The sequence below is a fragment of the Schistocerca cancellata genome, chromosome 6 (genome assembly GCF_023864275.1).
Source record: "Schistocerca cancellata isolate TAMUIC-IGC-003103 chromosome 6, iqSchCanc2.1, whole genome shotgun sequence".
Classification (NCBI taxonomy): domain Eukaryota; kingdom Metazoa; phylum Arthropoda; class Insecta; order Orthoptera; family Acrididae; genus Schistocerca; species Schistocerca cancellata.
The window spans coordinates 484,353,406-484,379,169 of record NC_064631.1 but is presented as its reverse complement, the minus strand read 5'-3'; the positions used below and the strand labels follow the sequence as shown (position 1 = coordinate 484,379,169).

Sequence of the window (25,764 nt, the reverse complement as noted above, 5' to 3'; positions counted from 1 at the left end):
TTATGTTACTCATTTATTGAAAAAAATCGTGATGTTGCCCTCAAAGAATAAGTGTTTAGGATAAACAAAATTATGTATAGGCATCTGTCAGTAGTAATGTACTGTTCATCATCCTTCTCGGTCACTTCTAGAGCAGTTAGTCTTCATGTGAGATGAAAGCTGATTCATTTCTTTGTGTGATTAAAACATGAGAACTCTTTAGTGTGCGAAAGCTTGGGGTGTGCATCTGATTTTGTAATGTATGTAAAATACCAGCTGCTTCGTTGAAATCACTAAATTACAGTGACGAAGATAGTATGTGTCCGTAACGAATCTCATTGAGAACTCGAGTCAGAATGGACAAAAATGTTCTGGTCACTTATAACTTTCTTTAATTGGCACAAATATTTATTTTATTTGTGTCATATGGCAAACTAAATATACAAGTTCCAAATTATAAAAGAGAGAAAAATTACAAATCACACATTTTACTTTCAACAAAGTAAATACAAATTCTCCTTCATATACCCTTACACAGCATTCCAGTTTCACAAATCTCTATCAAGATTCAAATCCAACTAACAGCTTCAGCTGTAGCTTCCAGAACATCACTCCATTTTCTAGGGTATCTTCTCTAATATTTTGGGCTGTGTTCTTATAGTAGGTATAATCTGCCTAATGTTTCCTATACTGCAGGACTGCAGGAGAAGTAATAAGAAGCTATGTAGCTAATTGTTCAAAGCCTATTTCCATAGCCTCTGACAATATCTTGAGCATTGGGGAGGGGTGGGGGACAAGAAGCTAAGCTGAAAATTTTGTGTCTTAAACCCCCCCTCCCAAAAAAAGGGGGGGGGGTGATTCAAAGGAAATAAACACCTGCTGTGAAAGCCTGAAAGCCTCCACAGCAAACACAAAGTTGGAGGCAAAGTTTACCATGCACTGTCTCAGAATCATTGCAATCACAGAAGTCTTTCACTCATTGTGAAATTTAACATGTTTTTTCTGTTGGAGCTTACAACATTTGGGTGTATAGCTACATTAAATTGGTCCAAGCCTTTTGATTTTACATGTCTGCTGACAGTTTGTTCATTCAGCACAAAGTAACTAACAGTGCGTATTATACATTCATAAGTATCCTGTATTTATTTATTTATTTATTATTTTTTCCTGTGGTTTTGAGGGACTACATGAGCCAAATTGAACTTACTCGATTACAGAATAAATAACTAAACATACAGTTGTTGGAAATGTTCCTTAAAAGAAAGTGAGAGACAAGAGTTTGCTATAATGTGTGCATGTGACTTCCATATCAGAACAAAAGTCTCTGTACCGTTGAAGAATGTGTGAACAGAATCATAATAGATTACCACAAGAAAGCTTTTCAGCTTAGATATCAATTTCCTGTCAGGTACTCACTGAGGATTTCCATAGTTTTAATGAACTGCCAGTTCTGTGAGAGGTACACCTACTGAGACAGAAATACTGGAAAGTCCTAGATGCTTGAATAGCAGTCGACAGGTAGTTTTGCAGACTACACTGCAAATTATTCTGATAGTCCAGTTCTGAGTCTAAGTATTATTTGCAACAATAAATTATACCAGGACAAATTACAGTACAGTACGGTATAAGAGAATGAAAATAGACAAAGTATACATGCTGTTGGGCTTTAGTCTTGTCAATAGTGAAGAGAGTTCCAGTGGTTAAGAAATTAACAGTAATTTTTGCATAAGATTGTTATTGTGAAGTATCCAAGATAGCTTTTTTCAAGGACAGCTAAATGAGAATCTTTCAGTGGATTCCAAAGCAAGATTTCATCTGTGGAGGTATTTAAAACATGCTGACTGTGTGTAAGATTTAATCAGTGATTAAAATTTGTGTCTATATGCTCACAGATCATGTTAGATGCAAATCAGAAGATGGTAAAATGAATCCAGAAATAATAAATTTAGACGTCAAATGTTCTCTAAAGAGATCAGCAGGAGATTTTCGCATTCAGTTGTCACTCAATAAACATGGACTTACAAACAACTGTAAACGCATGATAGAACAACACCATTATACTTGATGAAGCACCAAAAAATTTCTGTATCAGATATATGAAATAATGTAATGCGCGTTCTAGCAACAATGTAATATAGGTTGCAGAAACAGTGAAGTGTCCCATGCATTTGTAGAAAGGCAGAAGTTTGTTCGAGTCTTTAATAAGGATTGCACTATAGATGCATAAAACTGCAGATCTATATGATTGGCATCAATTCACTATGGAATTATGGAATGTATTGTGCGCTTGCATATGACGACTTTTTTTTTTTTAGAGGCCAAACACCCCCTCTTTTGGAACCATCTCAGATTTCACAAGCACCAATTGTGGGAAATCCAGTTTTGCTCTTTTTAGTTTTGAGATCCCGAAAGGAAATATCAGAGCCCAGGTTGAAGCCAAGTTTCTTGAGTTCAAGGAAACCTTTGATACAGTTCTTGACCATTCACCACTAAGCAAAATATGTGTTTGTTACTTGCTTGTATTCACTACAAACAGTTTGAAATTGTTAGAACACATAATTATTCAGTGACCCCTGGGATGTTGTTTTCTATGCCAATAGTTTCTTCCTCAGTTAGGCAAAGTTTATTCATTTGCTGGTTGAACTTTACTAATAAAAACTCAAGTTCCAATGTCTTTTTCTCTTTAACTAATATTTATGTGATTTCTATTTGTAGAATTGCTGATTGTTTATTTCTTTGTTCACTCATTTCTTATGTATTACTTAAGTAAATTTCATGATCATTGTCATCTTTGTCTTAAATACTTTTACAGTTACTTAAAGTCTATTGTAATCTTTTCTTCTCCTACACAAGATTGAATTCACGTCACAGCTATCTTTCCTGCCAGTCGTGTAGAGATACAGCAATTTGTACTAATATGTCTCGAATTTGTCAAATATCATCAAATACAAAATTCAATCATTCTTATGTTACTGTTGCTATTTTCATGTGAATGTGTAAAAGTTAATTTTACAGTCAATATTTCTATATTCTAATTCTGTTTCAGTTTTGATGAGCTTCATTATGGGAAGTATGTGAGCCTGTACATGAAACGCATTTTTTTCTTTGATGCTCATCCACCACTCGGAAAACAGCTAGTTGCTGTTGCAGCATATTTGGCTGGTTTTGATGGTAATTGGTGTATTATTATGTCTGTGGTCAGTTTTGCATGATAATTTTGTTGCTTAAGTAATATGAGGGAAGTTCCAGTAAAATTCTTCTTTGTGTGACCATGTCATATGTGATAAAATCTGATGAAGGCTAGCTACAAAAGTAGCTGAAACACCAAAGTTTCATCACATATGATATAGTCACACACCCAGAAGAATTTTATTGAAATGGACTGCAATCAACGGGGCTGGAGGGGAGGGGGGGGGGGGGGGGACTCTATACTAGTTTAACATGAGGGTCTTTTGAATAGCTCATCCAGTCACATGGGAGTAAAACTGCTGTTAACAGCACTGACACCATGATGGTAACCATACACCTCTATAGACTTGTCTCATTTGCTTACATTTCAGTCAATAATCTCATTGTCAACCATTACTGTTGTGGAACATAGCAGATCAGGTTTCAAAATATCATTCAGCTACATTCCTCATTATGAGATGATTAGTGCAGTTGACAGGTTGTTTACCACAAAAGAACAGTGTCATGTATTGCCAGGTTGTGGGTATTCTCTTAACGTGTATAAATTATCTTAACAGACTGTTCCCAAAAGCTTGTTTTCTTTTTAAGGTTTTACGTGCTTCCAAGATAACTCATATTCAATATGAGGCAAATTAATTTTCAGTGCATCTGTACATAACTAGATTTTCTGTGAATTCTCCAAATTGTGGGGGCAGGGAAAAAAGTGCATTACATTTTGTTTGTTTCATTTGAATAGATAAACTTGAATATTCTGTTGCAAAGAAATTTTTTATTTTTGATCACTGTGCAAAGTGTTATGACATCCCAGTTGACTGTTTGGTGTAGTGATACACAACAGTGTGGTAATACAATTTTTTGGTGTAGCTTGAGATTACAGATAAGTTGCAAAACTTCTTTGTAATACAGGGTGTCCCAAAAAGAATGACCCAATTTTAAAGAGAAAAGTTATTAAGAAGAAGGGCTTAACACCAACAAATTGCATGCTAATTTACTCAGAAAAGACAGAAGTTTATAAAAAAACCCTTCATAAATGTTCAATATTACGTCTTCCATTAGCTGCAAGGACGACATCTAGCTGATAGCCGAATTCATCCCAAACTGAGCGTAAGGTGTCTTCTGTCACTGAAGCTACAGCAGCTGATATTCTGGTTTTTAGTTCATTAATGTCACTAGGTAAGGGAGGAATGTAAACGCATTGTTGAACATATCCCCACAGGAAGAAATCAAATGATGTTAAGTCAGGGGACATAGGAGGCCAAGAGCATAAAGCCTGGTCTCGCGGTCCTGTACGCCCTATCCAACATTGAGGCACGTTGACATTGAGGAAACTGCGCACATTGTTGTGGTAGTGCGGTGGTGCTCAATCTTGCTAATAGATGAAATTGTCAGTCAAGTTGTGGGAATAACCAGTTCTGTAGCATTGCAAGATATGATTGTCCTGTTATGGTTTCTTCCTCAAAAAAGTAGGGTCCACAAACCTTGCTTTGCAAACTAGCACAAAAAAATTCACTTTTGATGAATCACGTTTGTGTTCAATTGTTTCATGAGGATTTTTGAGCCCCCATATACGCACATTATGACGGCGAACCTTACCGCTAATATGGAAAGTTGTCTCATTGCTGAATATCAACCGTGACTTTTCATCTTCCATGTCCTCTAAAATAGCATTGCTAAAGTCCACTCACTTCACTTTGTCAGTATCTCGAAGAGTTTGTACCAGTTTTAATCAGTATGGCTTGAGGGCTAAACGATGCCGTAACACACGCCACACTGTCATGTGCGGTAACCCAAGTTCTTGGCTAGCACGACACGTAGACTTGCGGGGGCTCTGCTCAAACGCTCGTCGGATTTGTTCCACTGTTTGTTTAGGAACCCATGGCCGGCCTTGATTTTTGCCTTTACATAGACACCCTGTTTCTTCAAACTGTTTATATCACCATCGAATGTTCTTTGGTGATGGTGGTTTAGCACGAAATCGAATATGAAATGCCCGCTGAACTGCAATCACTGATTGAGTACGACTAAATTCAATAACACAATAAGTCTTCTGTTGCGCAGATGCCATATTGTGCGAGACTGGCTGCATGCTCCAGGTCAGCACTCGTAGCAACATCTAGCGAATTTTTTCTGAAACTCTAGACCATGCCGATTACATCTAGCACTGTTTCATTTACGTAGTGACATTTGTCTCATATTATTACAAGTTAAAATCAAGTCATTCTTTCTGGGACACCCTGTATATGAAATACTTGCCCCGAAAGTTAAAGAGAGTGCAGTAGCACCTCCAACTTCACCATCTTTTGCCAATGTATCTGAGAACACATTCACAACATTTTTGTATACATAGATATGTAGCACATGGATATTATTTTTTATGCTAAGCTCGGAACTGTTAGAAGTGGTCTTGTTAAAGCAATATTAAAATGCCTGTAAATATATTCCTTAAATTACATTCAGGGTAATTGAGAGGCCTTATGAAAATTATTTATGTAGAATTTGTTTTTGTAACAAAGTTTTAAAAGTTTGTGTGTTTGTAACTATATTGGCTTGGCACTCAAAGATAATACTGTGACATTCCAGACTTTTCTGTGTGCAAATGTACAGCAGTTTGGAATATTTGGCATAGACTGACTGTTAATCATTTCAGCTTGTTGTAAAAAGATATATTTATCAGACAGTGGGGGAAACTAAGATATATCTCTGTACTGAATGAAATAATAATAAATATTACTGTATTAGTTTTGAGACAGAGAGAGAAAAATTAAATTATATGCTGCAGTGCAACATTATACTTCAATGACTCTATTTTTGATGATCACTAGAAAAATGAAGGCACTTCGAATTAAATTAACTGTAAATTAGCAAATTAACTGTAAATTAGCACTCTGAGCAACAGCCCTTTACTGCTATGTAGTGCTCTTAAATTTTTTCCTATGTATGTCAGAACTGGTATACACTTATATGTGGACATAGACTTAACAAAAGAAAAGATTGGAGTGATTAGCTTTTCAGGTCTCTACAGACATTTATTTCACTGTTGATGCAAGGAAAGCAGTTGTACGAGTCATTATCCCTACACAGTTCAATTGAAGATACTTAATTTGGGTCTAAATTGGAAAAGAATTGAAAGAAATAATAACTAATCAAATCTGTCACTTTCCTACCAAACAGACATGTGGTGCTTGCTGCTTCAGGTATATGTTTCTTTCTGTTTTATTCTCCCAAAAGTAGGGTCTAACCCTAGTCCCTGACTCATAAAAACTTGCTAAATTGGAGAATAATGATGGGGTGCTGCAAAGCAATGCCTCCAAATTTTTTATGTGAAAATTCTTAAAGCTTTTTAAATAAGACGAGTATTTATTTCTCAACGTAGTCACCATGGAAATGTACACATTTCCCCAAAGTGTTTTACTTTGTTGATGGACCTCAACCTCACCTCTGCTTGCATTGCTTTTCACTATCAAAGTGATGCCCTCAAATGTGTTCTAAATAGTTTAGAAACAGATGAAATCTGGTGGGGCCAAGTCAGGACTATATGGAGGATGATCATAGTGAACCCAAGGTGTCAGATTGTTGCAGATATTGCAGCACCTGTGTGGAGTCTGGCAGTGTCATGCTGAAGAAGAGTGCGCTCTAGGTGTGGACAAAGTCTTTTAATTTGAAACTAGATCACAGCATTCTGTTTCTCACACACTACCATAGTTATATTACACAGTACAATTCAGAACCCTCTAGTGACAGAAGGCAGCAAATATGTAAACATGAAGAATAAAGATGTGGAATGTTAATAATGTTTATTTTATGTAAAAAGCTTTATGAGGTTTCACATAAAAAATTCAGAGACATTGCTTTTCAGCACACCATCATGGATTAATTGTACATTGTCAGTGGGCAAAGTCTGCAGCTTTTAAAGCAAGAACAATGAAAAGGTTGTGGTAGATATAGATGGATATTTTGTAGACCTTTCAGAATTGCCAAATAAGGGCATTTTTTAGTTACAAATACCAACTGTCTCTACCAGTTAAAAAGCTTATCACTTTGCTCCAAGTTAGACATAATCCCAACGCATTAGCCATGCAGTAGGTAATTAAAACATTGTATTGTCAGAGCATTGTAAGAACAGGACCTGCATTTTTATGTGTGCAAATTTTCTTTTGTGTGTAGATAAAGCCCACAGACCAATAAGCCCCATGTTCATTTCTGCTGCTGGTATCTGAATGAAGTGCTGTTGAGACATTTAAAGTCTCTGTTTCTGAATTTTATGGATGAGGCTTGGTTCAGCCTGTTGTAGTGTGTGAATTCACAAAAAATGCATGATGCATCAGAAAATCTTCATTAGTATGTTGCAAAGCTGTTGCACGATTTTAAGTTTGTTGTGTGGTCTACAATTTTCACACCAGTTTTATTTTGGCTGCACTGTAAGTAGCCTAATTTAAAATCTTTCGAGATCAAATAACAGACTATCCAGGATGGAATAACAACAATAACTACCTCTCATCGTGCCCTGAAATTATGAATATGCTACTCACTCCCTTCCCATCCCTCCCACAACGGTATTTTGCCGCCCACCAAATTCACACAATATTCCATACATTGTGTTGTGTCAATTTGGTGGGCGGCAAAATACCGTTGTGGGAGGGATGGGAAGGGAGTATAATATTCCATACATCTTTCCCCATGAACCATGGACCTTGCCGTTGGTAGGGATGCTTACGTGCCTCAGCGATACAGATAGCCGTACCGTAGGTACAACCACAACGGAGGGGTATCTGTTGAGAGGCCAGACAAACATGTGGTTCCTGAAGAGGGGCAGCAGCCTTTTCAGTAGTTGCAAGGGCAACAGTCTGGATGATTGACTGATCTGGCCTTGTAACAATAACCAAAACGGCCTTGCTGTGCTGGTACTGCGAACGGCTGAAAGCAAGGGGAAACTATGGCCGTAATTTTTCCCGAGGGCATGCAGCTTTACTGTATGATTAAATGATGATGGCGTCCTCTTGGGTAAAATATTCCGGAGGTAAAATAGTCCCCCATTCGGATCTCCGGGCAGGGACTACTCAAGAGGATGTCGTTATCAGTAGAAAGAAAACTGGCGTTCTACGGATCGGAGCGTGGAATGTCAGATCCCTTAATCGGGCAGGTAGGTTAGAAAATTTAAAAAGGGAAATGGATAGGTTAAAGTTAGATATAGTGGAAATTAGTGAAGTTCGGTGGCAGGAGGAACAAGACTTCTGGTCAGGTGACTACAGGGTTATAAACACAAAGTCAAATAGGGGTAATGCAGGAGTAGGTTTAATAATGAATAGGAAAATAGGAATGCGGGTAAGCTACTACAAACAGCATAGTGAACGCATTATTGTGGCCAAGATAGATACAAAGCCCACACCTACTACAGTAGTACAAGTTTATATGCCAACTAGCTCTGCAGATGAGGAAGAAATTGAAGAAATGTATGATGAAATAAAAGAAATTATTCAGACAGTGAAGGGAGACGAAAATTTAATAGTCATTGGTGACTGGAATTCGAGTGTAGGAAAAGGGAGAGAAGGAAACGTAGTAGGTGAATATGGATTGGGGCTAAGAAATGAAAGAGGAAGCCGCCTGGTAGAATTTTGCACAGAGCACAACTTAATCATAGCTAACACTTGGTTTAAGAATCATGATAGAAGGTTGTATGCATGGAAGAACCCTGGAGACACTAAAAGGTATCAGATAGATTATGTAATGGTAAGACAGAGATTTAGGAACCAGGTTTTAAATTGTAAGACATTTCCAGGGGCAGATGTGGACTCTGACCACAATCTATTGGTTATGACCTGTAGATTAAAACTGAAGAAACTGCAAAAAGGTGGGAACTTAAGGAGATGGGACCTGGATAAACTGAAAGAACCAGAAGTTGTACAGAGTTTCAGGGAGAGCATAAGGGAACAATTGACAGGAATGGGGGAAAGAAATACAGTAGAAGAAGAATGGGTAGCTTTGAGGGATGAAGTAGTGAAGGCAGCAGAGGATCAAGTAGGTAAAAAGACGAAGGCTAGTAGAAATCCTTGGGTAACAGAAGAAATATTGAATTTTATTGATGAAAGGAGAAAATATAAAAATGCAGTAAATGAAGCAGGCAAAAAGGAATACAAACATCTCAAAAATGAGATCGACAGGAAGTGCAAAATGGCTAAGCAGGGATGGCTAGAGGACAAATGTAAGGATGTAGAGGCGTATCTCACTAGGGGTAAGATAGATACTGCCTACAGGAAAATTAAAGAGAATTTGGAGATAAGAGAACCACTTGTATGAACATCAAGAGCTCTGATGGAAACCCAGTTCTAAGCAAAGAAGGGAAAGCAGAAAGGTGGAAGGAGTATATAGAGGGTCTATACAAGGGCGATGCACTTGAGGACAATATTATGGAAATGGAAGAGGATGTAGATGAAGATGAAATGGGAGATACGATAGTGCGTGAAGAGTTTGACAGAGCACTGAAAGACCTGAGTCGAAACAAGGCCCTCGGAGTAGACAACATTCCATTGGAACTACTGACGGCCTTGGGAGAGCCAGTCCTGACAAAACTCTACCATCTGGTGAGCAAGATGTATGAAACAGGCGAAATACCCTCAGACTTCAAGAAGAATATAATAATTCCAATCCCAAAGAAAGCAGGTGTTGACAGATGTGAAAATTACCGAACAATCAGTTTAATAAGCCACAGCTGCAAAATACTAACACGAATTCTTTACAGACGAATGGAAAAACTAGTAGAAGCCGACCTTGGGGAAGATCAGTTTGGATTCCGTAGAAATACTGGAACACGTGAGGCAATACTGACCTTACGACTTATCTTAGAAGAAAGATTAAGGAAAGGCAAACCTACGTTTCTAGCATTTGTAGACTTAGAGAAAGCTTTTGACAATGTTGAGTGGAATACTCTCTTTCAAATTCTAAAGGTGGCAGGGGTAAAATACAGGGAGCGAAAGGCTATTTACAATTTGTACAGAAACCAGATGGCAGTTATAAGAGTCGAGGGACATGAAAGGGAAGCAGTGGTTGGGAAGGGAGTAAGACAGGGTTGTAGCCTCTCCCCAATGTTATTCAATCTGTATATTGAGGAAGCAGTAAAGGAAACAAAAGAAAAATTCGGGGTAGGTATTGAAATCCATGGAGAAGAAATAAAAACTTTGAGGTTCGCCGATGACATTGTAATTCTGTCAGAGACAGCAAAGGACTTGGAAGAGCAGTTGAACGGAATGGATGGTGTCTTGAAGGGAGGATATAAGATGAACATCAACTAAAACAAAATGAGAATAATGGAATGTAGTCGAATTAAGTCGGGTGATGTTGAGGGTGTTAGATTAGGAAATGAGACACTTAAAGTAGTAAAGGAGTTTTGCTATTTGGGGAGCAAAATAACTGATGATGGTCGAAGTAAAGAGGATATAAAATGTAGACTGGCAATGGCAAGGAAAGCGTTTCTGAAGAAGAGAAATTTGTTAACATCGAGTATAGATTTAAGTGTCAGGAAGTCATTTCTGAAAGTATTTGTATGGAGTGTAGCCATGTACGGAAGTGAAACATGGACGGTAAATAGTTTGGACAAGAAGAGAATAGAAGCTTTCGAAATGTGGTGCTACAGAAGAATGCTGAAGATTAGATGGGTAGATCACATAACTAATGAGGAAGTATTGAATAGGATTGGGGAGAAGAGAAGTTTGTGGCATAACTTGACCAGAAGAAGGGATCGGTTGGTAGGACATGTTCTGAGGCATCAAGGGATCACCAATTTAGTATTGGAGGGCAGCGTGGAGGGTAAAAATCGTAGGGGGAGACCAAGAGATGAATACACTAAGCAGATTCAGAAGGATGTAGGTTGCAGTAGGTACTGGGAGATGAAGAAGCTTGTACAGGATAGAGTAGCATGGAGAGCTGCATCAAACCAGTCTCAGGACTGAAGACCACAACAACAACAACATTCCATACATCCTCCCACCACCACCACCACCACCACCACCACCACCTTCTCCAGTTCAGTCACAGGCATCTCGTATCCCATCAAAGGCAAGGCTAGATGTGAAGCAGTCGTGTAATCTACAAATTAATCTGAAATCACTGTGCTGTGTTCTACCTGTACATGACAAGTAGCAAGCTGTCTGTCCACATGAAGAGCCACTGGCAAACTGTTGCCAAGAGACAACTGGACCACCCAGTTGCTGAACATGCTGTCCAACACAGTGTGCTTCACTTCATTGATTGCTTCACAGCCTGTGCAGTCTGGCCCCTTCCTATCAACAGCAGCTTTTCCGAATTGTGCAGGTGGGAACTGTCCCTGCAATATAACCTACATTCCTGTAAATCCTATGATCTCGACCTTTGCTAGTGCCTGGCCTCCACTTACTCCAACACATCATAGCCTTCCAGTCCACCAGTGCACCCACTAGTCTGTTTCCCCTTCAATACTTCTCTTCTCCCCCACTTGCCCCACACCCCAAACCTACTGACTGCTTCCAGTAGCTCTACCCTGTCCCCACCATGTCCCTACATGCTCCTACAAGCTGCACATTCCCTCACCCAACCCCTTCCTGCCCTGTGCCGCCTCCTTACCCTCACCACTGCTCTCCCATGTGTACTTACAACTCAGTCCGGCTTGAACACCCAGTGACATTGATCATGTGTATGTGAGCTGTGCTCATGTGAATATGTATGTTTTTTCTGCTTCAGAAGGAGGTCTTGTGGCCGAAAGCTAAAATGTGCAGCAGTCTTTGTTGTGCCTGTCTGTGACTCACTGTCTTTTGTATGTGGTGAGTTGTTGTGACATTCTTTCAAGAAATCTACACTACACTCCATAGATAAACCAAAGACTACATTTTGTGTAATATTTATTTATACACACATATATGGTGTGGGGAAGATTGACAGGCTACGAGTCTCATTGTGATCAGCCTAATTTTATCCTCAGCGATGTGGAAAGGATAGATTGCTCCTCACTATGTAGAGGAGGCATTGAGTCATAAACAAGCACAACGAAAAAGACGGCTAAAATGTTAAGCTTTTCGACAAAACCCTTCTTCTAAAATAGAAAAACACACACACATTCACATAAACACATCTTACATACAGGTGTAGCCACTGTCTCCGTGTGCTTTAACCTGACCGGGACTGTCTGATGTGCACAGCAATCTGCTAGTCTGGTAGGTGGGGATAAGGAAGCGGCATACAGTGGAGATGGGGAGGGCTAGCAGGATATGAGTGGGGGAAGAGGCTGAGCGGGCTCTGGGAGTATGCAGGAATATGGTGGGTACAGGGTACTAGGTGCAGTGTCAGTAGGCTGTGTTGGGGGGAGAGAGTGGTGGAGATGGAGGGGAGTAGAGAATGAGAAAAGGCTAGTAAGAGTGTTGGTGGGATAGAAGGTATGTATAGTGCTGTAGTGGGAGCAGGGAAGAGGATGGTGTGTGGAGGACAGGGACTAGCGAAGGTTGAGGCCAGGGGAGGGTTATGCCTATTTTACTTCATGATTTCTGAGAGATTCAAATCTCATGGACAGAAGAACATTCACGATTTCCAACCAGAAATCTTGTCCTTGTAATGTTTAAGCTGGTTTGCGTGAGATGTTGGGTGTCCTCCTTGAGGTGTCCGGCTGTTGATATTTTTCAGCATTTGGAGATAGTATCCCTCTCACCAGTTCAAAAAAAGGCTGTGGTCATTGACGAGTTCAGTACACACAGTTTCCTCTAATTAATCAGGTCTGGTATGAATTTTACATGCTACAGTAGTATTGTAATATAGTTCGCCAAAGATTTTTGAAGCACCCAAGTCCCCCGTTAAAAAATCCTACAACTGTGTGTATGTGATTTTAATGTCTCAATAGATTTTCCTTCTGCATGTCACTGACTCCAATTGTGTTTGTTAATCATGTATTGAAAGGCTGCTACATTTTTTTTTACCTGAAGTGCACAACGTAACATTTCTCTGCATTAAGAGATTATTGCCATTATTTGTACCAAACTTATATTTTGTCAAGCTGTAACAGGATGTTACTAAATTTCTTATCATGTGTGACATCTGCATAGAAAACTGCATAATATGGGAAAGGTCTGGGCATGTAACTAATATTATCCACCAATTAATTAATGTATAGCATGACCAGAAATGGTTCTGTTGAACTTCTGTGAATAACAACACATTTTACATATTTTTCTGTAGATCACTCTCCACCCAAAAGAGCGTGCACTGTTCTTCCTGTCAAGTATTTTTGATACAGTGCAAATCTGTTTTAGGTATCATGAATTTATTTTCTTTAGATAGACTTCATTATAGTACTGAATCAAAAAACGTTTGAAGTCTAGAAATGCTGAATCCATATAGTTATCATAGTTATGTCTCTACATGTCACTTGGAATGTCACATGCGAAAGGCTCAAAAAGTAACTTCATCTATTCATCAATGTCGACTTCGTCCTCTTTGAAGTAATCCCCCTCAGATGTTATACACGTGTGCCACCATTGTTCCCAATCTTGGAAGCAATTCTGAAACTCATTTTTCAGTGTGGTGCTAAGCTCCTACAGTGATTCTGTTTTTTTCTCTTGAGTGGTGGCAAAACGTCATCGTTTTATGGTTCTCTTCAGCCTCAGGAATGGAAAGATCTCAGCGGCCATGTCTGGTGAATATGCTGGCTGAGACAACATGATGGTTTCTTTATTTTTTTTGCCAAAACATCATGAACAAACATTGAGCAGTGAGCGGATGCATTATCATGATGCAATTTCCACGAGTGGTTTTGCCACAATTCTGGTCTTTTTATTCAGATAGCTTTACACGAATGACACATTACTTCAAGGTAATATTCCATGTTGACAATACTATCACAACACAGGAACTCAACATGCATTGTAATAAAAAAAAAAAAAAAATATTGAGAAGAACCTTCATATGTGATTGAACTTGTCGAATTTTTTTTTTTTTTTTGTCATGATCCTTCTTGGGATGGGACTTTTTGGATGTCGTACCTGTGTACCCTTGTTTTGTCAACTGTTATAACTTTGCTTAGAAGTTCTAGATCTTTGACACCTTCATTCAGCAATTCCTGAGCAATGTCTGCACAGTGTCATTTTTGGTCAAAATTGAACAGTTTCAGAATGAGCTTTGCTGCTACAGGTTTCATGCCCAAAACATCCAATCACATTGCTTGGCATGGGCCAAAAGATATGTCGACATCATAGCAACCTCTTTGATGGTGATTCAGCAGTTTTCCAGAACCATTTTCATACTTCTTCCATATTGTCGTCAATAACTGATGTGCTACGGTATCCAGGGCGGACATCATCTTCAGTGTCTTCTTGGTCCTATTTGAAATGTTTATACCACCTATGAACTCTTGTCTTACACATAGTAGATTTGTGAAATTCCAAAGCTATCATTTTGAATGCAGTGCTGCACTTTATTTCATTTTTTAAAGCAGAATCTAATGCATATTCTTGGCTCCATCTTTCTCGTAAGTAAAAATTTGCCAAGCACTCCAAAACATGTATAACCGTTTTGACTGTCAGCAGTAAAATAATTATTGAAAAGAGCTGAAAATGCGAATATACACTACTGGCCATTAAAATTGCTGCACCACGAAGATGACGTGCTACAGACACGAAATTTAACTGACAGGAAGAAGATGCTGTGTTATGGAAATGATTAGCTTTTCAGAACATTCACACAAGGTTGGCGTTGGTGGTGACACCTACAAAGTGCTGACATGAGAAAAGTTTCCAACCGATTTCTCATACACAATCAGCAGTTGACCGGCGTTGCCTGGTGAAACGTTGTTGTGATGCCTCGTGTAAGGAGGAGAAATGCGTACCATCACGTTTCCGACTTTGATAAAGGTCGTATTGTAGCCTATCGCGATTGCGGTTTATCATATCGCGACATTGCTGCTCGCGTTGGTCGAGATCCAATGACTGTTAGCAGAATATGGAATCGGTGGATTCAGGAGGGTAATACGGAATGCCGTGCTGGATTCCAACGGCCTCATATCACTAGCAGTCGAGATGGCAGGCATCTTATCCGCATGGCTGTAATGGATCATGCAGCCACGTCTCGATCCCTGAGTCAACAGATGGGGACGTTTGCAAGACGACAACCATCTGCATGAACAGTTCGACGACGCTTGCAGCAGCACGGACTATCAGCTTGGAGACCATGACTGCGGTTACCCTTGACGCTGCATCACAGACAGGAGCGCCTGCGATGGTGTACTCAATGGTGAACCTGGGTGCACGAATGGCAAAATGTCATCTTTTGGGATGAATCCAGGTTCTGTTTACAGCATCATGATGGTTGCCGTGTTTGGCAACTTCGCGGTGAATGCACAATTGAGGCATGTATTCGTCATCACCATACTGGCATATCATCCGGCGTGTCTGGTATGGGGTGCCATTGGTTACACGTCTCGGTCACCTCTTGTTCGCATTGACGGCACTTTGAACAGTGGACGTTACATTTCAGATGTGTTACGACCCGTGGGTCTGCCCTTCATTCGATCCCTGCAAAACCCTACATTTCAGCAGGATAATGCACAACCGCATTTTGCTGGTCCTGTACGGGCCTTTCTGGATACAGAAAATGTTCGACTGCTGCTCTGGCCAGCATATTCTCTGGATCTCTCACCAATTGAAAACGTCTGATCAATGGTGGCCGAGCAACTGGCTCATCACAAAACGCCAGTCACTACTCTTGATGAACTGTGGTATCGTGTTGAAGCTGCATGGGCAGCTGTACCTGTACACGCCATCCAAGCTCTGTTTGACTCAATGCCCAGGCGTATCAAGGCCGTTATTACGACCAGAGGTGGTGGTTCTGGGTACTGATTTCTCAGGATCTATGCACCCAAATTACATGTAAATGTAATCGCATGTCAGTTCTAGTATAATATATTTGTCTAATGAATACCCGTTTATCATCTGCATTTCTTCTTGGTGTAGCAATTTTAATGGCCAGTAGTGTACATCAGGAACATGTGTACCAACAAGTTAAAAATGTTTCAAAAATCGGATGTATAAAGCCTATGAAATTAAAAGATTCCTGTTTCGTATTGGTCACACTTCGTAAACATTTATTATTGTTAACTTAACTTTGCATTGAGCTGTATCTCACACCTACTACAACTGTATAATACTTTTAAAAAGTTTGTCGCTGGAAAGTCTTGCAAAGAACCATATGATCAATGTCTTATGGCAAATTCATTTTAGCCAGGAGATTTTTTTATGTTAATCTCGGCTTTAGAAAGATCTGGATTGCATACCTACAATATGGGAAGGATAGATTGCCACTCACCACATAGAGAAGGCACTGAGTCACAGACAGGCACAATGAAAAATATTGTTGAAATATAATTTTTAGTCATACAATGAAGGCTTTCATGATGCACTTATGAGTCTTCTGGGCTGTGTGGCCATGGTTGAAGAGACTTTTCAGTTCCTGACAATTCGTCCACAGCCAAACTGAACATCTTCGGAGGTGCTGTTGGCGATGATCAGTCTTGCCAAGTGACAAGTTGGATGTCCAAGAGTGACATAAATACTGTGCAAGTAGGCATGATCAAATGTCCATATATAAGCAGCGATAATCTTTGTCAGAGACAAAACTTAACTGTTGATTGTCACCTATCAAGGATAAAAATGTATTTATCAATTCTGCAGAGACACTGTCCATATATCACTGAGTTTTGTGGCTTCTTCTTTTCTGTTAAAATTATCACTATGCTTACCGGGATATATTTTGATTGCTTTTTTATATAGTCATTGACAGAAGTTTGCCATAGCAGTTAAATTTTATTTACACTTGAAGTGAATTTTTCCAAAACCAAAATTTTGTCTATTGTGACAAACTTGTTATCTGCGACAGCATTACAAAAAGGATAGATTGCTACTCACCATAAAGCAGAGGTATTGAGTTGCAGACAGGCACAGCAAAAAGACTACTAAACATGTAAGCTTTTGGCCAGAAGACCTTCTTCTGACATTGACAACATACACACAGACATTCACACAAAAACAGCTCACACACACATTACTGCTGTCTGCCAGAGTGGACTCAGCAGCCAGCAGCAGTGGACATGTGTTTGAGCAGTGTCTCATGAATGTGTGTGTGCATGTTGTCTACTTCATAAGAAGGTCTTCTGGCCGAATGCTTGCGTGTTTAGTAGTCTTTTTGTTGTCTCTGTCTGTAACTCAGCATATCCGCTGCATGGTGAGTAGTAGTATATCCTTTCATAATATTGTCATTATTCCATCCTGGTTTTTTTATTGATTGATTTTGCCTAAAGGCTTTTCTTCCATCTCATAACCTAGTGCTGTTTTCCTTCATTATTGTTTTCTAAGCCTACTACACTCAGGGTCTGTCCTCGTCTTTCTCTTCTTTTCTGTGTTCAATCTGATCTCGGCAGCTAGAGATAGTGTGTGTGTGTGTGTGTGTGTGTGTGTGTGCGTGTGCACGTGGCCAAAAGCTTACATGTTTAGCAGTCTTTTTGTTGCACCTATCTGGGACTCAACATCTCCAGCTGTTATTTTCCATTGTTTTATTATCCACACCCATATAAAGAAGCAGTCAAAGTATATGAGCATAGTTATAATTTTAACAGGAAAGAATAACTTAATTTCATTCATCATTTTGATGTTTCAGGAAAGTCTACAACTGTGTCATTCCTCATTCAAACAATGAAAAATGCACCAATTATTTTCCTGTTTAGTACTGTGCGTTTCAAGTGTTTATTCTGGTTTTCAAATACATTTCCGTACACAATATTTTTAGTGATGTTTGCGTGTGTGATTTTCTGCCCCTCTCGTGTCTTTTTGAGGTTGTATGGTATTGTGCCTCCTCGATTATTTGTTTTAGAAATGTAGCATGTTTTAATTACTAAAACATACAGTGGTAAGTGTGATATTCTGTATAACAGAGGAGGCACAAACCGTGTAACGTCAAAAATACACAAGACAGGCAGAAAATCACACGGGCAAACATCACCAAAAATATTCACGTAATCAAATGCACTTGAAAATGAGAAAAAATCTCAAAAAGCCTAGTGCTAAGCATGAAAAAATAAATAACTGTGCAGTTTTCATTATTTAAGCCAAGAAAATAAGGAGCCATGAAATTCGGTGATATATGGACAAGGGCTGTGCAGAATCGATAAATAAGTTTCTATCCTTGACACACACACACACACACACACACACACACACACACACACACACCAGTACAATTACATTATGCCTTATGAATACACACTGTGGCTGTACATTTTCGTGTGTGAGTAGATGGGTGGATGACTACCACCTCTACTATTCAATTAGCTGTTACCTTAATGCCTATATTATTTACATTCTGCCATAACGTTTTGTTAACATACTTATACAAAGACAAAATAAATGTAGCCACCAGATCTGCCAATTCATTCGCCCCAGACTAGCTGCGTGAAATCTGTGATAGCAGCTCATACAGAATTTCCTTGTATGAAGAAGCAGGACTTGTATGTACTAAGAAATATTGATTTAATATTGTAATTTTTAAACATGAATGGTTTAAATCGATGGATGTTATTTCTCTTCCATTAGGAAACTTTAAGTTTGATCGTATTGGGCGAGAATATGAAGATTCAGTACCTTTATTTGCACTGAGATTTGTACCTGCATTGTGTGGCAGTCTCCTCATGCCTGTCGTGTACCACCTGATGATTGAAATGGGTGTGTCTCATTGGACTGCAGCATTAGCTGGCTTTTTGCTGTTGTGTGGTAAGTTGGTGAAACAACATTTAAAGTAGTTATTCAGTAAGTATTATGTAGCTTCCAAATGATTCTTTAGTTGGCTTCACCTTTCTGAAAAGTAATATGTGTAGTGCAGAATTTAATTGCGTATTATTAAGACAGCTTAACTGAAATGGAATAGCTCATTGTCAACATGAGAAAATGTCCTTATTTTCATCACAATCACAATTATCATTGTTATCTGAGTTGCCTTAATTTTTTTGTATTTAAACAATGGAAACTCCTGGTAGGAATATGAACAGTGTAGGCAAAGATAGATTGTTACTTGCTGTAAAGATGACATGTTAAATTGCAGACAGGCACAATTAAAATACACTCACATTAAGCTTTTGACCACAGCATTCATCAGAAAAAGAGGAACACACACCATTCATTCACATAAGCAAGCACACCTCATGCACACATGCCAGCCAGCTCTGGCAGCTTGGGCCAGAATTCAACCATCCCGTGAGATTGGGGAAGGGATGGCAGTGTAAGGGTGGAGGGAGAGAAGAGTGCTGTCTGGTGCAGTGTGCAGGGACTAGAATCCCAACAAGTGCAGCATCAGGAGATTGTTGGGCAGGAAGGTGGGGAAAATGTAGCGAAAAAGGAGGGGGCTGGGAAAATGTGGGTGGGTCCATTGGCAGATGTCGGCAAACAAATAGAGTGGGAGACAAGAAAGAGGAGGAAGCGGAGAATGTGTGTTAAGGATAACTCCCAGCTATCTGTGCAGTTCAGAAAAGCTGGTGGTGGAGGGGAGGATCCAGGTGGCTTGGCTAGTGAAGTAGCCATTGAAATCAAGTGTATTGTTCAGCTGCATGTTGTGCCACAATGTCATCTACTTTGCTCTTGGCTGCAGTTTGGCAGTGTGTGTTCATCCAGTGGGACAGATGCTTGGTAGTCATACTAATATAAAGACCCCTGCAATGATTGTAGCAGAGCTGGTAGATTATGTGGCTGCTTTCATAGGTGACCCGGCCAGTGACAGGATAGGATAAACTTGTGACAGGACTGGGAAAGGAAGTGCTGGGTGGGTTGATTGGGCAGGTGTTTTTCCTGGGTCTTTCACAGGTGTATGATCTTTGTGGCAAGGGCTTGTTATCGGGAGTGGTATAGGGGTGGAGTAGGATGTTGCAGTTGTTGGGTGGCTGACGGGACACCACTGTGAGGGATGGGAAGGATCTCGGGAAAAATATCCCTCATTTCAGGGCATGATAATAGATAATCAGAGCCCTGGCCATGGACTTGGTTCAGTTGTCCCAGTACGAGTGGTATTGGGTGACAAAAGGGGCACTCCTTTGTGACTGGTTCTTGGGAGTGATGGGATGATAGATGGTGTGAGGGAAAATGGCGTTGGAGATCTGTTTGTGGACTAGGCCAGGGGGATAGTGCCTGTCTGTGAAGGCTTTGGTTAGAACCTCAACATACTGGGCAAGGGAGTTTTTGTCACTGCAGATACACAATCCCCAGGTGGCCAGCCTGTATGGGAGGGATTTTTTAGTATGAAAGGGATGACAGCTGTCGAAATGCATGTGCTGTTGGTGATATATGGATTTAATGTTGATGGAGGTGCGGGTGGAACAATCAGAGCAGAGGTGATCAACGTCCAGGAAGGTGGCACACTGGATTGAGGAGGGCAATGTGAAGCAAATGGGAGAGTAGGTGTTCAGGTTGTGAAGGAATGCAGATAGAATGTCTTTGTTCTGAGTCCAGATCTTGTAGGTATCATTGATGGACCTGAATCAGACTAGGGGTTTGGTGTTTTGGGAGGCAAGGAAGGTCTTCTCTAGATGGCCCATAAACCGGTTGACATAGGAGGGTACCATGCATGTACCCATGGCTATGCCACAGATTTGATCATATACTTCTCCTTCAAAGCAGAACTAGTTGTGGTTTAGGATGAAGTTAGTAAGGTATATGAGGAATGAGGCAGTGGGTTTGAAGTCTGAAGGACATTGGGCAGCAGTAAGACCATGGGCACAAGGGATGTTGGTGTATAGGGAGGTAGCAGCAACAGTGATGAGTAGGGATCCAGGAGGTAAAGGGTGGGAGGGGGGGGGGGGGGAGAGCCTTTGAAGGAAATGGTTGGTATCTTTGACATGGGAGGCTAGAATATGGGCAATTGGTTGGAGGTGTTGGTGAATGAGAGTCAAAATTGTTTTAGTGGGGCAATATAACAAGGCGCAGTGGGATGTCCGGGAGTTTTGGGTTTGTGGATTTTAGCAAGCATGTGGAAGGTGGTTTGCGGTGTGTCAAAGGGGTGAGGAGGGAAATGGATTCAGGGGAGAGGTTCTGAGAAGAGCCTAAGGCTTTAAATAGGGATTGGAGGTTGTGTTGGACTTCTGGGATGGGATCACTCTGGCAGAGTTTATAGGTGGAGGAGTCGGATAATTGACAAAGGCCGTTTGCCAGGTAATCACTGCAATTCCTAACAATAGTGGTGGAACCTTTGTCTGTGGGTAGGATGATTAACTTAGGATTTGTTCTTAAGTTATGTATGGCTATTCTTATTGCATGGATAGGTTGTCATTCTGAGGAAGAGACCTGGGTAAGGATGGCGAAGCTAGGAATTCCTAGAAGGTGATCAGCGGATGTTTAGATGTGCTGGAGGGGGGGGGATATCACGGTTGGATGGTGGTGTGAACTGGGGGGGGGGGGGGGGAAGGGTTTAGTGGTTCATTTTGGTTGGAGGGATTTGTGGCAAAGAAGTGTTTCCATTGCAGGGATCAGGAGAATGAGAGTAGGTCTATGACAAGTCCAGCATGGTGAAATTTGAGTGTAGGGCTAAAGATGAGGCCTTTGGATAGGACTGAAACTTTTATGTAGCTGAGGGTTTTGGTGGGAAGGTTAACAACTGTGTTATGGGAATGTTTTGGCTCTGGATTTGGTGTAGTGTTGGTAGGGAGTTTTGGGGGATGTGGTAAGTTTAAAAGGTCACATTGGCAGGGCTTAGGTGGTATGAGGGATGGATGAGGAGGAGCACTGTGGGTAGGATGAGGGTTGCATTTATTTATTTATAAGTGTCCAGAACATAACATATTAAATATAATTTATCATACATAGCATGTCATACATATATATTACAAGTATTACAGAGAATATGTGCATATTTATATTTCGTGTGCTGCCCAGAATTCCGCTGCACAGACTGCCTAATCATTGGCGATAATCAGATTGTCCATGGACACAGGTTCCGACAGTTTCTGCAGTTGAGTAGGTGCTGATGGTCATGAGGTTCACCACACTCAGATAGTTCATCCACTGAGATGTATCCTCATTTCTTCATGTTCTCCTTACACCAAGATACTCCAGTTCTCAGTCTATTGAGTACCTTCCATGTCATGTATGGGAGATGATGACCTGTAGCAAGTTCTTCATTGAGGTTGTCCCAATATTTCTCTGATGATGAGCTACGCTGCAGAGTTGTATCCTATGCTCTGCAGGTGATGTCTGGATTGGTTGCGCTGCCCAGAGAAACTTTTTCTCGACCTGAGTCTTGGTGTTTGATGTTCGCATCCAAACAGGGGGTGTCTCTGATCCGTCTCCTGCTTCTTTCTTTCCAATTCAGCTGCTGTTCGCCTTCGGATGTCTGGAGGTACTACGCCCATGTGGTGGTAGATTTTGTCAGCAGAGGTTGCCCGCTAGCGGCCGGTTACAATTTGTCCTTTTTCATTTAGGGCAATATTTACCTGTTTGGCATGGCTGGAGTTCTGCCATACAGGTGCTGCATATTCAGCAGCGGAGAAGCACAAAGCAAGGGCAGATATGCGGAGGACCTGTGGGGTGTGCTCCCCAGTTCTTGCCGGTCAGTTTCCTAATAATGTTGTTCCTCATACTGACTTTCATTTTTGTATCTGCACAATGGTTCTTGAAGGTGAGGGACTGGTCCAACTTCACTCCGAGGTACTTTGGAGTGTCTCAGTGGGTCAGCTGTTGACCTCTCCAGGTTATTCTCAGTTTCCTCCGTGCCTCTCTGTTCCCTAAGTGGAATGCACACACTTGTGTTTTGGAGGGGTTTGGCTTCAGGTAGTTGCTATCGTAGTAGTTAGATAATGCCTCAAGGCTTATTGTGAGTTTTTCTTCCACCTCCTCGAAAGTTCTACCTTGCACGGCAAGTGTTGTGTCATCTGCATAAATGAAAGATCTTGTGACAGGATTAACTGGCTGATCATCAGTGTAAATATTAAACAGTAATGGGTCTAGCACACCTCCGTGGGGGATACCATTTCTCTGTGCCCTCCATAGGCTCCTCTTGTTTTGTAGAGTAACAAAGAAATGTCTGTTTTGTAGCAGGCATCTTATAAACTGTGATGGCATAGATCTTTGTTAACATTTTTCTGTGATTAATGGTGTCATATGCAGCAGAGTAAGATCCACAAAGGCAACGCCGGTGATCTGCCCACGTTCATATCCATGCTCTATTTGTTGTGTCAGGTTCAAGATCTGTCCACAACACAACCTCTCGGGGTGGAACCCAGATTGTTCTCTGATCAGTGTTCGATCAACTTAGTCAGAGATTCGATTGAGGATCATTCACTCTAAAACTTTGTATAGATGACATAAGAATGATATGGGTCGGAAATTTTTGGCATCTGTTGGCTGTTTCCCCGGTTTCAGTAGGGCTACAACTTTGGTTTTTCTCCAGATCTTTGGGATTTGCAATTTTGAGACACAGGTGTTCATCATATCTATAATCCACTTCTTGGTTGCTGCTCGAAACATTTTTATCTGTTCCGTCCTCAAGTCATCTAACCCCCAGCTTTATTGTTCTTTATTGAGCATATTGTGGTTTCTAATTCTTCCAATGAGAATGGTGTGCCAATATAGTTATTCTCCTCAGTAATTCTCTGGTCTTTGGAGTTACCAACTTTTTATTAACTTTGCCATTCAGCAGTAACTGATGTGCTATCTGATTAGGTGTTATATGGGAGATGGCTGAGGGAATAGCTGTTGGGTCGTTTCCAATGTTCTTCAGCAATTGCCATGTCTTTCTACTATTTTGTTTCATATCGAGCTGTGTCATAAGATTGCACCATTTTTCTTTCCTTCTAGCTTATATGTCTAGTATAAGTTCTTCACCAATCTGTATTATTTCTTCAGCAGATGGGTCATCTTCAAAATGGTGTTCATATTTATTCATAAGTGTTTTTGTATCTTTGTCTATTCCTGGTATGTAAGTTGTTCTACATCTGCGGGGTATATACCTACAAGAGACAGCTTTCACCAGCTTTATAAAACTATCATATTTCTCTGGAGAAGGATCTAGTCTAAAGATTTTGGAATCAGGTTCTTCAGTAAATTGATCCCATTGTGTTCGTTTAAAGTTAAATCTTCACTTGAAGGGGGTATAGCTGGGTTTGATGACTGCATCTATAGTGCAAATAATTGCTCAGTGTTGTGTCAGTGGAATTGGATCCCCCATTTCTTTCTTCACTTGATGGGCAACATTTTCACTTGTAAAGATATTATCTGGGTTATATCCATGGCCCCACCTTCCACTCCTGAAGGAGTATGGTAGCTTTGGATCATGTATTAACTTTAGGCCTGTACTTCCTACCCAGTTTTCAAGGTCTTCTCCACTTTGGTCTGTTCCTCTGTAGCCCCACGATACACTGTGGCGGTTAAAATCTCCCATGACCAACTTCACTGGTTTCTTTGAAATGGAATACATTATTTGGTGGTTTGTACATTGATGTTACTGTTGCTACAGTCAGTATTTCTGTGTCATTATCTACAGTTAAGTCTGCGGACGAGATATTGAGGTCTGGTTTAGCAAATATTGCACTGCCATACTGTTCGCTGGGTCTCTCAGTGATTAATGTCATTCCATGTATCCTCGGCCTTCTGTCATTCGAACCTCTATGAGTTTCCTGGATGAGCAGGAGATCAAAGTTCTTTGTCTTACACATATTGGATAGTAATAATTCTTTCTCTACTGTTATTACTTCTATATTTATGGAGATTATTGTAACAGCTGGCTTTGAAAAAAGCCTTTTTGATTTATAATCTGGTGTAATGTTCTGGTGGTGGAAGGATCTTCCACTGGAATCACTCCCAGCATTGCCCAGGGTACGCCCGATCGCTGATGATGACATGTCGTGTCGTATTTATCCCTTTGTTGCTATCTTTGAGGAGGCCCCTTCCGTGTACCCCAGGGTTGGATAGTAGTTCCCTGAGGTGGCAGTGGGATATCAGCAGATTGGATAACTTCTGGAGGTGGTGTCTGGAATGCTCCTCCAGGTTCTGCAGAGCAAGGAATTCAGTTATAGAGATGTGATGTATGAAGCAGGGATTGCAAAGTAGCAGTATCTTGCAGAGTGATCAGATGTGGTTCTGGAATGCCTGTACCGTGGAGATGTGTTTTGGCAGTACCAGATTTGTGAGGGCCAGGGACTGGTGGAATCTGGAAATGTGAACTTTGCTGTTAAAGAAAGAGTGAGATCCAGAGAAAGGAGTTTTTATGGTTAGGCTGTTCAGGGGGATTCCATGGTTTAGGCAGCATTTAAGAAATTGGATGTGGGACTGTTTTAGTCAGGAAAGGAATGCTGTGATGAACTGGTTCAGAAAGATAGATCAGGGGTCCAATGTGGCAGGAATGGTGTAAAGGTAATGGGAATGACACGGAAATGGGCGAAATAGGTGTGATGGTTATGAGAGGAGCTGGATAACAGAAAAGAGTGATCCCATTCCAGATGTCCGACACAATCTCCAATCCCTGCCTAAAACCGTAGGCCCTTCTCTGAACCTCTCCCCTGAATCCATTTCCGTCTGCACCGTATGACATCCTGCACACAAATCTTCTGCATCCTTCCCAAAA

General features: G+C 40.5%; 1 protein-coding gene across 2 annotated transcripts in view; it reads left to right on the top strand.

Annotated features, from left to right (window-relative positions):
• The window catches only part of LOC126190635 (protein O-mannosyltransferase 1), a 126,431-nt gene that overhangs the window by 17,387 nt on the left and 83,280 nt on the right, over positions 1 to 25,764 (top strand). For both annotated transcript variants that reach the window (XM_049931054.1, XM_049931053.1), the window contains 2 exons: positions 3,026 to 3,150; positions 18,759 to 18,935. In XM_049931054.1, the coding sequence (XP_049787011.1) occupies positions 3,026 to 3,150; positions 18,759 to 18,935 (302 nt within the window). The remainder of the gene's footprint in view (positions 1 to 3,025; positions 3,151 to 18,758; positions 18,936 to 25,764) is intronic.